Raw genomic sequence first — 18070 nt, 5'->3', positions numbered from 1 at the left:
GTGAATTACCATTCTTTTTTTTTTCTCTCTTTTTTTTTCCCGCCTAATTATCTAGTGGCTTTCACTGCCTTTGACACATAATTATCAAAGGCCTAAATAATTGTCTTTTATTGTTGTCGGCATTTGGATGTAGCGTCAGCAGAGCAGTGGCAAGCACAGGGGGCATCACAGGGAAAGGGGGGGGGAAGTCAACCGTATTTCTGTGGGAAAGGATTAGCTTTGTACGCGGCTAAACAGTGTCTCGTTCAACAACTGTTTGACCGGATGAATCATTATTGTGATGACTCCGTGGCTCCTTTGCTCAGTTACTTTCACATAAATATCCATTGGAGTGTACTTCAAATACCTGTGGTGACAATATGATTATGTGCAAACACAAAATATAATAATTATGTGAATTTGTAACAGGAAGCAGCTTTAAAAGCTACATATTGAACTTTTCTGAGCACCCATGTGGGAGGTCAGATACAAGGGCTCGAAAAATTTCCCGCATGTATGTGTGTGGATGTGTGTGCGTGGGTGGGGGTGTGTGTGTGTGTGTGTGTCTTCAACTTACTCTAAACTTTCAGGAGTGGGTTATTTCAGAGAAACCGCGAAAAGATGGATTTAGTAGAATTTTGCCAATCAGGGGGTCAGAGATCTGTGATGTTTTGGTCTCTATAGCAACCGGACCCTCGTCAGAGACCTGTTTTTTACAGGGGTGGGAGAAAGCAAAGGGAAAAGGATTTCATAGTTCATCCAGAGTTTGAGTGGATGCGGGGCAGGGCTGAAGTTGAGTCATGGCCATCATTGGTGACTCAGCGGTGTTTTCATGGCTCAGAAGATTGTAAATGTGATGTGCAGTTGCACTTAACTCATTCACTGCCATTGACGGGTATAGAAGCCAAAAAATAAATTCTTCTTACCAGAGTGAATGAGTTAAAACTCATGTCACAATGAGGATAGCGACTCACTCTCCAGAAATGTTTACCCTTTGTGACACACTAAAATGTCATCAGGATTCATTATCAATTATTTTCACTTCACATCATTCTTTCACATTGTTTTCATTCCGACATTTGCCTTATCCGTTTTGAGTCATCTACAGTCAAGAAACATCCTCATCATGGCCAAGCCCCACCTGAACTTTGCTCCTCATATCCAGCTGCTTTCACATTACAGGGTGAAAAAAAAAGCCAGCAGAGAATCCCCTCAACATCTGCATGTTGGTTTTAGCTCAACAAGTATATCCACATGTTTCTGTTGCATTTGCCTGTCCGATTCGAGACACAACAGCTGGTCTGTTTGCTTGTCAAAGCATATGTTTGCATATAGTGGAGCAGCATGTCTAGCGTTGGGATAACTTGGAGACGACCACTTGCAAGAATGTGGCGTCATTGTTATCTCCGCCAAGGAGATACCAGCTCTAGTGTAGTTTTTAGGATGATATAATATTTTTAAGAAACACAAGCAATTCATTTATATTACAACATGTGATATCAAATTTATTAAGTGTATATATTTTTTGTCTTTGGCTTACATTAAAATGTATTCATTTAAAGTTGGAGGGCGTGTTCCGTGTTTTTGCTTTCAACACGTCGTAACCGCAGTTGTCACTGTGGCTTGAAGAGCTAACTCTTCCCATAATTTAGAGCCACATTGCTTTGAGGGCCTATTTGTCAACCTATTACCACGAATGTTACAACAGCCTAACATATGTGTGCAATGAGAGCTGTCAGGGGGAGCTGATTGATATAGCCTGAGCTGGAGGACGGAGTTATTTAAGACGCCTTGTTTTGGGAGTGTTCCACATGTATTTTTCTTCCTAATTTTAGCTAACTGATGACATCGGTGAAGTGGGAATTGAAAATGGGAATTTATTTTTGAATAGGGAACATTGTTGCATTTCAAAGCAAATACGTTTTGCAAAGTTGAATGTGTGTTTTTTTTTTTTTTTAAGTGCCTTTTTCAGATGAAGAACGCAATATGAGGCAGCCTGTCCTCGCATGATTAATGTTACGTTGTATAAATATGAAAGTCGGTATTTGATTTCCGGATGCATGCTTTCTATCTGCACCACTGCTAAATCATCAATCTTGTCTTTATTTGGCAAATGGCAGATAGATGGATGGCCTGACGGGTCACAATGTTAGGTACACCTGCAAAACAAAATCAAATGAACCTTCTGCTTTAACAAGTATAGTAACGTGAATATTTAGTTGCCTATTTTTAAAGAGGAATTCATTTTGCGATATATTAATAATTTCCAATGAAGTTTAGTAACGTGAATATTTAGTTGCCTATTTTTAAAGAGGAATTCATTTTGCGATATATTAATAATTTCCAATGAAGTTTGTAGTGGTGAAGAACCGTACTGAATCATAAGAAGTTTGGGTGTCTCATTGATTGACATGACAAGGGAGACACGAATTACATTATAGAGTGCACCTAATGAGGTGTCTAGTAAATGTACAAAACTCTGCAAAATACTCAATTATCTCTAAATCCACCCTAGTTTTCCTTCTTGTGTAGTCTCAGCGCAGCTTTGAGAATGGCCGGAGTTGCTATACCACTGCCCAATGTTAATCAATGTTTCTAATCTACAATGGCTGTTTGGTCATTTCTTTTTAGAGAGGGTGGAGGCGGGTTGACCACTTCTCTTACTTTTTATTCCTGTGATGAGAGATGAACCACACCAATATTACCCATTAATAGCCTACTACTGTACTCCAACGCCATTAGCATTTTTGTTAGGCACCTTCAATTACTGTACATAAAGATCAATTGGAACAGTAAAAATGAGTTTGGACTATAAAGATTTCCATGGCCAGTCCACTGCCTCATTGTTTCCTGGCCTCTGCTTATGGCCCCCTTTGACACAGGGACTGGACTGTCTGGCTCGGGCCAGAAAACAGGACCTTTCTTGCCACTTGAAATTTTCAAGGGTTGACTTTGCTACTCCCACAGGCCCCATTCTGCCAGTGGAAAGCTCTTCAACCATGCTTGAATGGGAACGCTGTAAGGATGATTTTGTGTGTGCATGACTGCAAGAGGTTGTGTAATGGAACATGCATGAGCATAGTTATTATCTATGTATTTTTACATTGTTTTACATGTATGCTATGACGACTATTGTCAGGTATAGCAACTCTCTCTATTAATATATCTGTAATAAGTCATCTGTTTAAATACAATTCTCAACCAGCATCGTTGCCGTTGGACATTCAGAGAAGCCAAATCAGAGGATCGGTGCTACGATGCATATATAAACATGAACAGTTTCTCATTATGTCTGAATTTAAAGTCAACATGAAGCATATTGTCAGCTGCGTAAGTTGTTAGCCGTTCTGTCGTCTTTCAGTTGCTTGAGGCAGCTGTCACACATTCGCGGGTTAAGGGATCGAAGGTGCATTGATGTTGCCTCCATAATAGATGTTCAGGGGCAGTTTGAAGATGAATTCAGTTTTCAAAAGGCCTTGAATCCCTGCTGCTGTCTTAGACACCCATCTGACACAATACATTTCCACTATTAAATGCATCCTTCATACTGCATACACACGCACACTCACACCCGCACATATATAATAGTGTGTGTATGTATGTATTTATAATGTATGTATGCATGTGTGTATTCATAATGTACGTGTGTTTGTGAGTGTGTGTACGTCTGTGTAGAGTATATGTATTTCACATGCCTGGACTTTTTTTTGAGTGACAATATGCTCTGCTCTTTTGACAGGAAACAATCATCTGACATGTTGAGTGAATGTTTTCTGCCAGTGTGTATAATCTTGTTTGTATGTATATTTGCAGACATTTTCACAACATTTGTGTTCAAATTTGTTCTGTTTTGTTTTATTGTGTGTTATCAGTATAAGGCCTTGATAAAGACATATGCACGTATAGACATATTTCACAACCTGACAATTATAAACCGTACGGGTATTGTGGCATGTAAATATTTCCGAGCAAGAAATCGCCAAATAAGATAGTGTACTTTTCTGCTGCACATTTCCCATCACAGCCTTACTAAATGTACGGAGCAAGAGATTGTTAACCTATTGTTGTAAGCCCTGTTCTCCTTTCTTCACTATTTTATCTTAATGTGAAGCGCATTGAAAAGGCTCACTCCCAAGGTCTGGCTCCAGTACTCCTTGGGGTGGGTCCAGCGGTGTGGGAAGTCTATTGTAGTACGGTAACAAGTCCTTTGTGTGACATTTTCCTTGGCGTTGACATTCAGGGGGGAATAGGAAGATGGTCCTGCAGACGCCACTTTCTGTGACATGTGAAGGGAAAAGGTATTAAGAATGGGAGGCAAGGTATTTGAACGTGCACAAGGAAGGGCATTTGCACAGTACGTGACAAGGACATGCTATAGTGGCGTAGCTCTTTCATATTTCTGTATAGTATTAGCCGAACTGGTTGAATTTGTATCGACCATTCTCAAAAGAAGCAGCATTGTTGCTCAAACCGGACGCTTCAGTCATATTTAAAGTCATGATATTGACTGCATTGACCATATAACAAGTCACCATCATATAGTATACCTTTTTTAAAAAAAAATGTTTGCTCTTCATTGTAGATGAATCACAGGGAAGCTGAGGTAAGGAACAAAGTGAGCGCTGTGGCTCTGACGGATTCGGCTCACAGCATGTGGCTGCAGGAAACCAGCAAAAGCACACAGGACTGGATGCAGCAGGTAAAATATACGCATACGCACGACCAAGTGAAAGAACAAAGGTGTCAAGGTCTCAACAGTCACAACGTTAGGAACACCTCTGTAGTAAAATGAGATGAGAAAGACCGGACATAATAATTCTCATTTCATTGTCATTTGTACAAGGGCATATGTACTCTTAACATTTTCTATCCTAGATCCAATGACTTTATTTTGACTTTATACTGAATAGTTTCCAGTATGTTGTACAGTACATCGCCACAGTAAAATGTGATCAGCATCACCTACCTGAGCTAAACCTATTCCGCATTAGAAGTCACAAATAACCATTCTTAGGTTCATTGTAGCAACTGCCTCGTCTGGTGCGACCTCTGCACCATTTGTAGCTCCTGAACACCCTCTGTGTGCCCTAACTGATGAGGAACGAGCCTAGACCAGAGCTGTTCAACAGCTAGGGATGTTACAAACACAAAACACTCACACACACACACACACACCCCCACCCCCGCACACACGCACACACTTTTATTTATAAGTATGCCACTTATAGTTCCCTCGCATTTTTGGTGAGGCACAAAGCGTGTGTTGGTCTTCAAGGTTGCATTGTCCCTCTTGTCTGGCATTTCCTATTTTGGATCTATCCAAGGGATGCACGGGACAGAGTATAATTGCGATGTTAAACGAATTTCTATTTGTGTTGATTACCCAGAGCAATAGAACTAAAAATCACCTTCTTTATCCACTAGGAGATATGAGACTGGTAAAAAAAATAATGTTCTTGTGCTCATTAACCTAGTAAGTCGTTTCATTGATGAAGTAAGAGTTATTATGAGGTATTTTTCCGCATCGCAACAGCGCGCTGCTCTCAGAAAATTGGATTGAAGTTGCCTTTTTATTGATTTCAAATACTTGATTTGTCAAAGATATGTAGTTCTTTCATTTTGTTTTATTTTATTATACTTTATTTTTAGAAGATTGTCAAATTTTGCAAAAATATAACATAAATTGAATCTTTTTAATCTAAATATCCTGACTACATTATGTGCTTTTTTCTTTTTTTTTCCTTAGTGCTACAGAAAAAAACTGGATTGTATTCGTCAAAATGTATCACTAGTAAATATACAAAACCTAACACCAAAAACAACACAGAGAGACTGGAAGTGGACATCTTTGGAAATGTATTGGTTGATTCATGGATCAATTTTCTTTAGTGAACAGCTAGTTATACAAAAGGTGCTGCAAGATTTAACCATTGGTTTTGATTTCATAGTTTATAAAAGGTCAAATGAAGTTCACCTGTCAAGATGCATTTTAGGTTAAACCTGAAATTTCCCCAAAAAGCCAAATATCCCTGACTTTTTTTAAGAGTAGTGTATATCGTAACCGTATATTGAATCTTCACCTTTGTCCATTCCGCAGTACTTCTCCGAGGGGGCTTGACCATCATTCCATTTACTGTGTAATATCGTATGCACTAACAACCACACACAGAGCCGCCAAAAGTAACACACCCCTCTCAGGTACACAGCATTAACAACCCCAACACAGTTGGATTTTCAATGTGAGCAGTGTTAGCATTGCTCACTGTGATCAGGGACACATACACACGCACTGGTAGTGCAGCACAGATGGTGCTTCACACCACAGAGTGAAGCTAGCAGTGACCCTTGATAATGCTCGGGGTGGTGTATAAATATGGGTGCCCACAGCAGTGGGTGCATGTGAGGTCGGGCCACCCCAGCAGTATGCGGCTCTGTTCTCCTCGGATAGAGATAATTCCCTCCCTCTGAGGTCAGAGAGGTCACTGGATGGTGAGGAGGAGAGAGGAGGAAAAAAAAAAAAAAAAAAGAAGAAGGCGATGGGATTTAGAGATCAGCGCCCGCTGGGTTGGGTTGTATGGACCAAATGGTTCAGATGAGGGGCAAATGACGTCACTGCAAAAACAGACAAAAACACAATTTAAAGGCGAGTGAATAGCATGTAGAGAAGGTGCCGACAAAGGTTGACGATCGTTAGACTCTTCCATTGACAGGGGCAGGGGAAGTTCAATTTGAGTGAAAAGAACAAAGGACGGTAACGAAAATGAGAGCGGTGGCATAAGGATGCAGATGGACTAGAGGAGATGAAGAGATGTATGTGGAGAAAGATGAGTAGTCCGGTGAACACTACTGTGTGCGTGCGTCTGTGTGAGAGAGAGATGTGAATGATGGTGTACAGCTGGCAGCCTGTCACAGTCTCCAAGGTGTCTCCTGTCACAGTGCTGGCCTGCTGTCACACTCTAGTGGCCTGCCTCGAGCTTACCCAAACACACACACACACACACACGCACACACCCCCACACAGTACACTACTGTATAATCATGAATAAACCATCCTTATCCATAGAGAGCGAAAGGAGAAGATGGGAATGGCTTGGACAAGAGAGCAAGGCAGGCAATTTTTTGCAGAGTTAAGTTGGTTGGTGACAGCTGTTTTACGGGTTTGGAGACTTTTGTACGGTTGTACAGTTTCGAGCACGCAGACCCGGCTGGGGTGTTGCTTGCGAAGAGACTCAATCAATAGAACGGTGGCAGGTGTATGCAAACAGGTTGTATACAAGATACACGGTTTTGTTTATCTTGAGGTTGGGATCAATACAAGAACACCGTGCGATGTGATTCATTCGCGAGATAATTGTTTAATTGTTTAGTCACGTAATTGTTCACTCGACTCAGAGATAAACTTGTGTTTATGCATTGGACACGCTTTAAGGTGAAGAGGAAGGCCAAAGACATAAATGTGCACTCCATGAGAAATATTTTCACAGTAATGGTCGATTTCTGTCTCCTCAAGCCCAATTTTCAGCATAGTCCGGTTAGTAGTAGTGTTATACTTGATCCGTATTGCACCTCGATCAGATTCTGATGGCATAATACGCTTGAGCAAAAATATTGTGGTTTTCCGCCATCACCGTATTGAAATTACAGCTCTATACTGTATTATTTTGAAATGTTTGAGGAAATAACTCTTCTCAGCGAAAGGCAATTTGATTTATTTTCAACCAACCGATAGAATATTCGGTAGATTACTAAACTTGGGAAGAAAATAAACAATTGGATTCTTGTGAATAAAATCAAAATGTCATACCACTGTCAAAGTGCTCTTTTCTCAGAAAATAAGTAGCTACTTTTCTGTGCTTTTTGATGTAATGTTTGCATGAAAACAAGCGGGTGTTAGCAATGCTAGTTAGCCTTCTTATCTGCTTGGGTAACAAGTCTATAGTATGTATTTCTTTGCTTATAGACATGCTAACTCATGTAAATGGTAGAAAATGTTCATTTCAAGTAGTTCATTTTGAATAGCCACTTTTCTGCTTTTGTATTTCTTTCTTTTTCTGAGTTCATTTCCAGAAGCTACTTTTCTGCACTTTGTGCCGTAAAGCTTGAGCGGAAACAAGCATGTAGCATGGTAGCTAGCCTTGTTACTCCTTGTTTAGCAAGTCTATGGTGTTTATTTCTTCAATTGTAGACAAGCTAACTCGAGTAGATGTCAAAAATGTTCATTCAAGTAGTTAATTTCTAAGTAGTTAATTTTCTGCTCTTTGTGACATAACATTCAAGCAGAAACAAGCAGAGATTAGTCATGCTAGTTAGCCATGTTTCCTGCTGGGAAGTCTATGGTATTTATTTCATCGATTGTAGACATGCTAACTCAAGTAGATGGTTGTAAATGTTAATTTCATGACCAAGATTAATGTTACTTTAAATTTGTCAAAAACCAATGGGTGACATGCTTGTAGAAATATTGCCACTCTTTAAAAGCACATATTTCACATCTAATGGTGCTTGTATAAATACAGTATTTCTAGGTTCAGCCAAGTCTCATCTTTTGTACTCAGATCCTAATATTGCATCAGAGGTGAACTGCCATATGAATGTACTGTATGTGTGCACATCTGATAGTTCCAGACTGATTCTGTGAATGGCGCTGTTGATTGGTGGACTGGCGTTCCTTGAAGCAATGATGCTATTCGTTTAGGAGGCATGCAATGTTATGTGCCATCCTTTTGTCACAGCTCTCTAATCCCAGCCAGAAGGCTTTGCCTTTATGTGGCGGCGGTCTCCTTCAGCACTGATGCGGTGTGCGTGTGTGTGCGCGCGCAATATTTGAGCGTTGCCTTAACAAATCTGTTCAGACCCTGTGGCAGTGGTCAGGGTGAGGGAGGAGGGTTCCTTTGAACGGCTCCCCCTGCTCCCCCGCGCTCCAGCCATCTTCGGCCGGCCACTCTACGGCCCTGCTGACGTCTTCCTCCAGACATGCCGAATGCATTAAATGAGATACAATAAAATAATTGATGTACCAGGCAGGGAGCCTCGCCGCTTTCGCTACCCTCCAGTTCCATTGCACTACTACGTGTGGCAACCTGAAGGATGTAAAAACATACAAAATCTTATTCTTGCTCCCATATTTTTACATTTGTCGACTGTTGTGACACTTGGAGGTGAAGCAAGAAAACACAGGGACTCTGATTTTGTTTAAATTTGTTTATTACCCTGCATTGGATTGCAGCAAATCTCACATGAGCCTATTGCTTTTATCTTAATAACTGTCATTTCTGCACACGTCCCAATGGAATTTTTGCATGTCTTGTTGATATTTGCAGAGGATTTGTGTACACGGGGGCAGATGTTTCATCATAATCACCTCCGCCACGAGTTTCTATATTTGTCTGTAAGCTTGAATTAAATATATCGGTGGTGGGACAAAAGAGAAATGCCGCACATGTCAAACAGGCTGTAACAGAAAATATTTGTTTTGACGGAGCTCCCGTCAACATCAGCTGGTGTTAACTTACCCTTCAGCTATCTTCCCGTTTTTATATTTCACTATTCGGATCGAAAAACAAAAACATGTGAATAAGAATATAGGATACATCGTTACAGGCGTGCATGTAGTGTTTGTCATGTTTGGGCGTTCGGGGAGCTTCAGTGAGAGATGGCTCATAAATTTGTCAGCGCAGGCCTTGGGAGTCAAGGTCGGCGAGTGCAAAAATGCAAAATAGCCTGAATGCTTTTCGAGACCCCCCACAATTCAACGAGTGACCCTCACTCGCAGCAGTAGACACACAAAGTTGTTGCACAACGCTGTAATGGGCCAGGGTGAAAGTAAACAAGAGCAGATAAGCAGTGATTCAGAAGGACGCCAGCTGCACGTTGTAATCTCTTTACATGTTCTCTTTCTTCCATTGAACTTTTATCTTATCAGGCGAATGTCTTCTCCAAGCATTCCTTCGCAGCCGCCCTCTTTCCCTTTCTGCAGTCACCCTGCTCCAGCACACACACACACACACAAACACGCAGGCTCTGACAAGGGAAAACATACTTTGATATGTTGCCATCTCCCCAAAAATGAAAACTCCCAAGCTGCTGAGTGAAGAGTTGTTCAGCATGACATTAGTGTAGCCAATAGTTTACTCCCTTCCTGGTAAATTGTACTGACAGTTTTAATACTGTATACTGATATTTTAAAACAAACCTCCCTCTTTTGTGTTTTGACTCCAGTTGGTCCATTCCTGGCTTTGATGTTCAGAGGGATTTTGGAATAGCTCTCAGTTACAATCGACAAGTTAGCCAGTTAAGACAATTTGCTAAATTGATTAAGCATATTGCGATGCATTAATTGGGTTGACAGTGTACATTAAAATATTTTACCTCTCTTCTTAGTTGGCTGACTGTTAATTTGGAAAATGGCAGAAATATGTCTCAGAGTGTAATGGTTTTAGTTGACTTATGTTATTTTAATCTTCAAATTATTGATTAGCTTCTCTGAAAAGAATTTGAACATATAATGATGTGTACTATATATATATATATATATATATATATATATATATTAATATATAAGTTATATTATATATTATATTATTTGAATTAGGTTTTGGCATAATCAAGAAAAAAAGATTGATCTCTTTTTTTACTCTATATCAAAGTGATGAGCAATTGTTTTTTTGTATTTGCTCATACTGACTTCTTTGTTCGGCGCGTTTCACAAAACTGCCGCTGACTAACAGGGATGAAGCCGACAGTCAACAACAACACACTTTTCGATGAAAGAGTTACAAGTTTGACCTACGAAAGCAGTATTGCTCAGAACAATTTTAAAAATGTTGGCTGTGGATTGACAATAGTTTCGAACCACTCCTCCAAAGCATTACCCAGCCCACAAAGGTAGGAGAGCAAAATCTCTTTTCTCGCTTTTGCTGAGTGGAGGTCTGCAACTTTTTTTTTATAGCCGAGCTTGCTTACAGTACATACACACCAACGTAGCTGCTACTTTTCTCCGTTTGATTTCATTGAATATGTTGCGCTCTATGTATAGATGAAGAAAGGAGAAGTAGATAAAGAGGTCCACTCTTTTTTCTGACAGTCATGCTGTCAACCTCTTGGGGGCTTTGAGAGGACTGCGTGTGTTTGCAGGGGGTTATGGGTCAGCAAACTGGGCAAAACTCCCTCCCCTAGAGCGACCACTGATCCACCATGGCACAGGGCCTCAGCTCCCCCCCCCCCCCCCCCCCCCACAAACAAACAGCAAGACGTCTAAGCAACATGTCACAGAGCTTTTAATTGCTTGTTCCTGTCTCTTTCTCGCTCTCCTGCCCCCCTTCCTTCACTCACACACTCACCTCTCGCGTTTGCCGCCCCCACCGCTCTTTCAAGATTTGCTTTGTTTTCTCGCATCTCCATTTTCTCCTCCATCTCACTTTTTCTCCATGTTTTTGTCTTCTTTGTCATATCTCAATTTACATCAAAGGGGGTTTCCCCCCCCCCCTTGAAGCTGCACTCGCCAGCCACTTCATAAGCTACTTTCACAGTCTAATAAAATCCATCACAACAGCTGTAATATTCATTGAAAACAAATAAAAAAAATAATTCTACGGCATTGCAATGCACTCACACAATAATTACTGATATTAATACGTTTTTAATACACTTTATTGCAGAGGACTCATACAATTTTGCACTTATACTTAATGAAGTTTTTAAATGTGGCGTCCTTGTTTGTGTGTGTTCTTGTGTGCATGTGTGCCCTCGTAGCATTGTTGTAACTGGGTCTCAAGTCCAGAGCCTTTGGACACACCGCTGGACTCCATGCTGCCAGACTGCCCACGCGTCTCTGCAGGTACCAAATTTAAATAATGATAACCGTCAGCATTGGAATATAAATGTCAGATGACATTTATACTTAACATATCAGTTGGATTGAACAAAATGTATTTTTTTTCAATTTAATGCGCTTAAGTGGAAGGTGTTTAAATCAAGGATGTAATGTTGTGCACTGTGCAGTTACTTTAAGTACCTTGGGTGTACAAGATGCATACAGGTACATTAGTCTTGAAGCGCTTTCGTTTGATCAGAGCTCCCGGAAGCAGCGCCAGATTATCTTAGAAAGCAAAGCCACAGTGTCCTTTCGCATACGCAATCCTAACATTGGGTGGGATTTTGTTTCTATTTTCTATCATCTTGGTCGCACACTCTCTTCCTTTTGCTTTTTCATCATCCGCTCTCTCGGCTTCAACGCTTAATCCGCCCCCGTGGTGTTTGGCTTCCTGTCCGCATGCCCTCTCTGCGGCGGGCTGGCCTTGGTGATGTCACAGCCGTCATGAGAATGTATCCTTAATGTAGGATTAGAGATGAAAGCTGTAATCCTTAACATGACCATTGATAAGAGATGATGATTGCAAGTGTTGTTGGAAGACCGACATACATCCTAGAATTCATGTGGAAGAGCACATGATTCAAAAGGTCATTCAAGCCTCATAGAGCTTGACAAGTCAGGAAACAAACATCATTTTCAGTGTTTGTGTTTTGTTTTTTAAACCTCAAAGTAAAACGTCTACACACCGCTATTCAAATATCAGATTTTAGTGAAATATTAGCAAAAATTAGCACACAACCTTCAGGCCTCTGCTAGAAATGAAATAGAGGTCAGCAGAAAAAGCCTATCAGAACAGCCGCAATTTGTTTGGGGTTAATCAGAAGCTCTTTTACTGCTGGCATGTGTGTGTTGAATCTCATGTAAAATGAGTTTAAATGTGATTGCTTCATTCTAAACACAACCGCATGCCCAGTTATGAGGGTGTGCACACTTTTGCAACCGCTGTTGTTTGTGTGTGTTCCCCTCTCGAACGGATTTTTTTTTTCAGTTGACATGTTACAATTCTGGTGGGGGAAAGTGTTAAATTAGTTATCTCGGTCTAATATTTTTTATCAGTGCTGTCAAGTGATCACATTTTTTTAAAAATGTCCTTGATTAGTCGCGATTAATCACATTTTTCAACTACTATTTTTTGTGACGCTTGTCACAGATATTTACTTGAATAATATCTTGGAATGAATGCAAAATCACCAAATCTGAAGTATATTTAATTCAAAGACTGTTCTAATAGCTTTCTTTGATTCTTGAATATGATCTAAACGGAGACATCTTGACAGGCATTTTTCTTTAAAACATTTCTGAAAACTGCCCACAAGCACCACACTCCAGCCGTGTTGGTTTGCAAGGCATAGTGGTAACTTGTTTTGTTTTGAGATGATGTGCTAAAGATGTACAGCTAATATGGTATAATATTTGCAAAGTATGCAAATTATTTTTCAAGCAAATAAACCTTAGTTAAAATATTTAAATGAGTTAAAAAAATGAATTAATCTCAAGAGTTAACGCTTTAATTTTGGCAGCCCTAATTTTTATACGACGATGACGTGACATGTGAACAGGACTATGTGATCTTTTTAGATCCACTGTACATGTTTGGACTGCACGGGTACCTTGTCAGACGTTTGTCTTTTGATTTTTGTCCCTGCATAGGACATTGTGGTTTAATCTCTCCATATCTTTTGTGTGAAATGCACGTGAAAGTATAGGTCATTTTTCACATGCTCCACATGTCACTGGATTCCTCTCGAATGCCGCTATCTCGTCTCGACCGCTTAGGCGCTGTGTGGGTGGTACGTCTCGACATCTAATAGTGAATCAGCAACTTGAAATGTCAGCTGGCCTTCGATATAAAACCCATACTACATTTCATCTTCAAATGCCACTTTAGCTCTGATGTTTAATACATCTTGAAAAAGCAGAAGTCTTTGGAGTCCAGATATCCAGGTGCCTCCCAATCGTGGCGTGAATGCTATGTTTGGAGCACTAAACCATTTGACACCACGTCCATCTGTATGTGTACGCTATTGACTCGCGCTCTATTGACTTTAAACGAGCTGAAAAGAGTCCAAGCTCAGGCCTGTTAACAAAGCTGCCAACTCAGCTTGTCTCTGGTCTTTTGGTGAGCGGCTCCGGATGTCAAAGGTTGACCCGGTCGTCTTTGTGTCCTTGGCAGCCCGGCAGGTTCGCAGGCAGCCGCAATTGTAGCGAGAGTCGCGGCAGAGCAGCAAAGGTGACGAGGTTGAGGGAAGGCTGTCAGGGCACCGTGGCCCGCCACTTCAATCAACAAACATGCAGTCACCTCGTCTGCTGCCGTGAATTGTCCAGTTGGGGTTGCTATGCAAAGAGTATGCAGCATGCTTGCGTGTAGGTGGGGGTTGTCGGCGTCCACGCTAAATAGTTTCTTAGCTACTGAAAAGAAAAAAAAAAAAAGATTGTTTAATCTCACACATCCACCTGTTCCCAGTAGCATTCTGTTGGATAGCCTACAAAAAGTTCTATGCACTCTAAAAACTTTTTAGAGAGGTTCGAAAGTAGGAGAAAAATAATCCTCTCCAACAGTAACCCTGTTTGAAATAATGAGGAATAAAATGTCGAGCGAATGTTTGCCGCTGTTTTGTGTTTAGTTTGTGCTTCAGCAGTTTGTGAACGGCGTGTTAAAATGAACTCTGCTCTTGTAACCCTAAAGATGAAGATTATATTTATTATGTTTTCAGGCCTTTCATCAGACAGACACAAAGTATTGAGTAGACTAATGCAAAAAGCACGGTAGCGTCATTTCTGAAAAAAAGGGCTGCAATTTTATTCTTTTTAATTCATGATTCCAAAAAAAATATTCCCCATGTTTGTGTGTCCGCACAAAAATCTTGAAATTTAAGGAATCTTCCCAGTCCACGTTTGTAGAATGAACATTTCACAACTGTATTATATTTATTATGCTCGCCACAAAATATATTGTTTTCAGCACGTAAACATCCCTTGTCACAAGACTCCGATGTGTCAAGAAAGTAATCCAGTTAAGTTGTGATATAGCGCTTAACGTAATTTTTTTCTCGGCAATTTCCACCTAACCAGATATCTGCAGCGACTATGCGGCTTGAAAGGCGAGCCTTTGCTCCTTCTGCCTGTGCATCCGTTCCTCTCGTCCTCACACGCTTCTTTTGCCATACATCACCCCTCCTCCACATCCATCCTGCCTTCGTCTGTGCTGCACTCATGATATGATGACTGTGTTCTCCGTGCCCCGAGACGTTCAGCTCAAGGGGAGGGAGAGTGGATGAGGAGGAAGTTTGTCTGTTGTTGCTAGTCATCGCTGAAGCGGTCTTGCGTGGCATTCGGACAATGCTTAGAATTTCTAACTGCGGTGACTGTTTCGAATGAACATCATTCTTTAAACACAAGTATTTATTCTCAGTTCATTATCATTTTTTTTTTTGCACAATTGCAAAACAGGTTGTTCCCCATTAAGTTGTCTAGACTAAACCCCAACCGATATGTTTGCATATTTCCTTCATGCAAATTAGTGGAATTACTATTCTTGCTGCTAAGCTGACATTAAAATCAGTTGGAAAAAGGAATGGAGTGAGGTAAGCTCTCCAAAACTGGCACTTTGAGACAGAAAAGAAATTCCGGCATACTTGGGCTGGGGGAAGGCTCCTATTCACCATTATGAGCTTTGAGTTATGGACTTTGAGTTAGTTATATATATATATATATATATATATATATATATATATATATATATTTCCACTCATACACACACTTCCTGTCAGGTGATTACTCATTGTCCAAGCCGATTATTAATTACAAAGGCTTAGCTCTCTGTAGGTAAACACTGATTAATGGCTAACAAAAGTAAGTTAATGTATGACCTGTTGTTTAATTACCAAATGTGTGCCGCTACAAGTAAACCAATGCAGTCAATTAAACCTGATGTTTGTTTTGTTTTCTTTTTTCCTGACATGCTTTGAGGTTGCTTTGCTGTACCTCTACCTCTTGTTTTTTTTAGTTTCTTTTTAGATTCACTTGAGGACTGATTGAAAATATGGAATTGAAAATGAATCTCATTGCTTGACATTGCCTTTTTTCCTGTCAACCATACATTAACTAGATGACCACAGTTGTCAACAGTAATCCTAAAATAATGTGCTTTCGACCCAATTACCAAATTCCAGACTTGCAAAATCCTGTATTGCAAACGTGTATTACTCTAGTAGCTGTTGGTACTCTTTTTGTGCCCCTAGTTTAAAATAAAGAGAACAACTTCGTCATACGCACAAATACAGTAAATCTGTTTTCAATTGAAGGTTTTACACTAACCCTCACCTCCCTGAACCATGCACTGTTGACTGCGAAACATCTTTTTGCTGTCGGCACCCCTTCTACACACACACACACACACACACACACAGGCTGATGTTTGGGTGATGACTGACTCCAAGAGGAAACTGAGGCTCACTCAAATTAACCTCATCCACCTTCAACATCTGTGTTTTTTCAGCTTGCTAATGTGGAAGTCCGCCCAATGCCCTCAGCAGGCCATCTCACATTTGTACAAATGCGTTTCAGTGTTTTTGGAGCCCAACCGCGACACATTGCCGTCTGTAGCAGGAAATAGACAGGTAAACTTGGGTAAAGCGGACTCTAACCTTTGGCCCAGATTGAGCGTGTTTCAGGAAAATGACATTTGTGAGAAGCCAACAATTTATGCTTGAAATCTAAGTGGCAACCCTTCGATATTTGTTGGTAAATATAGATTTCACTGGAATATGATCGCACTGACTACTTTTTTCCTTCAAGCACCAAAAGTGCATCTTACCGCCTTTTGACCTCCTTTGTTTCTCCTTAGCTTCTGAGGAAGTTGCCCCAACAGTTGACTTGGAAAGCATCTGACGCAAGCGTTTTGGAGATGCCCTCTGTCCATTGTTAGGTCACGCTCTCATCCCATGGCGACGAGGCAATCTGATCCATCATGCAGGTTGCTTTTCTCATGGGGACGTTTCCTTTGAATCAAACACTTGACCGCTTTGACGGACTTCTTTGAATCCATTCTAGGCAACTGTCCCTGTTTATTGATCAACTTGAGCGCTTTGATTTGTGCCCGAGCCGTATCTTCCCCTACATCAGGATTATCAAAGATATGCCGTCATGGTCAATAGACAAGCCCTCGCTACATGACTCAAGACAAGGGTGCTGCCGTTTATTTGTCGAACCAGACAAACGAGGAGGATGAAGGTGATCAATACGTCACGTTAATTATTGTTCAGGCATCTCAAAGCTGCTTTTAAAATGCATTTTTAATTTGTGTTTTTGGCACCTATCCATGGCTTAGTGGTCCTCTTTGTGTGTAGTTGGACGCAGAATTTGCTGGCTTTGCTTTGAAAGCCATTTCTCAAAAAAATAGAAAGTAAAACTACAGCCTCAATAATAAACATAGTGGGGGGGTTTTTCTGTGACAATCAACCAATTACTCTATTTTTCCTGTTTGTGTGAGTTGATTGGGTAACACTTTATAATAAGTACACACTTATTAGCATGAGCTAAGTATTTATAAATACTGAAGAAATTATTCATAAAGCATGTTTCTGACACAAATAATCATCTGCATATACAATACAATACAGACTTTATTTATCTAGTTTGTAATAACCTTATTATAAAGTGTCAGCCATCATTATTTTGCGAGGTACCACCTGATCCTTTATTTTTCTGATATCCAGCTATAGTATCTCACCTCCTACTTTTGTTCTGTCGAGACCATTTATCTAAATGACACACACTTTATAATATGTCGTATTATTAAGGTATTTACAAACAATATGTAAATGATTATTCATGTCAGCAACATGCTTATAACTCACCTGTGTCAAACTCAAGGCCCGGGGGCCAGATGTGGCCCACGACCTCATTTTATGTGGCCCGCGAAGGGAAAATCATGTGCTTCAACTTGCTGCTTCTAGCACATTTTCTTCACTTTTAACAACATTGAGATATGAGATATTGCCATTTATTACTGGCTTTTGATTTCAAAACTAGCTTTGTATCAATGTGTTGTGTGTAAGTGATAATGTAAGGTGATTTATATGAGTTCGCAGTCATAACGGCCCTCTGAGGGAAACCAGAACCACAATGTGGCCCGTTCAAAAAAATGACTTAGACACCTCTGTTATAACTGATGACTTGCGTATTTACAAATGCTTAGCTAATGCTTATTGGTGTGTA

At 40.4% G+C, this 18070-nt stretch overlaps 1 protein-coding gene across 2 annotated transcripts in view; it reads left to right on the top strand.

Annotated features, from left to right (window-relative positions):
• The window catches only part of arb2a (ARB2 cotranscriptional regulator A), a 137716-nt gene that overhangs the window by 82483 nt on the left and 37163 nt on the right, over positions 1 to 18070 (top strand). The window contains exons 9-10 of one of the 2 annotated variants that reach the window (XM_088292174.1): positions 4562 to 4678; positions 11731 to 11815. In XM_088292174.1, coding sequence (XP_088148300.1) covers positions 4562 to 4678; positions 11731 to 11815 — 202 coding nt within the window. The remainder of the gene's footprint in view (positions 1 to 4561; positions 4679 to 11730; positions 11816 to 18070) is intronic. The other variant, XM_088292184.1, reaches the window with a different exon arrangement.

Source organism: Idiotropiscis lumnitzeri, chromosome 1 (genome assembly GCF_059441095.1).
Source record: "Idiotropiscis lumnitzeri isolate Australia: NSW breed Sydney's pygmy pipehorse chromosome 1, RoL_Ilum_1.0, whole genome shotgun sequence".
NCBI classification, from domain to species: domain Eukaryota; kingdom Metazoa; phylum Chordata; class Actinopteri; order Syngnathiformes; family Syngnathidae; genus Idiotropiscis; species Idiotropiscis lumnitzeri.
The sequence above is the reverse complement of the archived record's forward strand: the minus strand, read 5'-3'. Positions and strand labels throughout refer to the sequence as shown.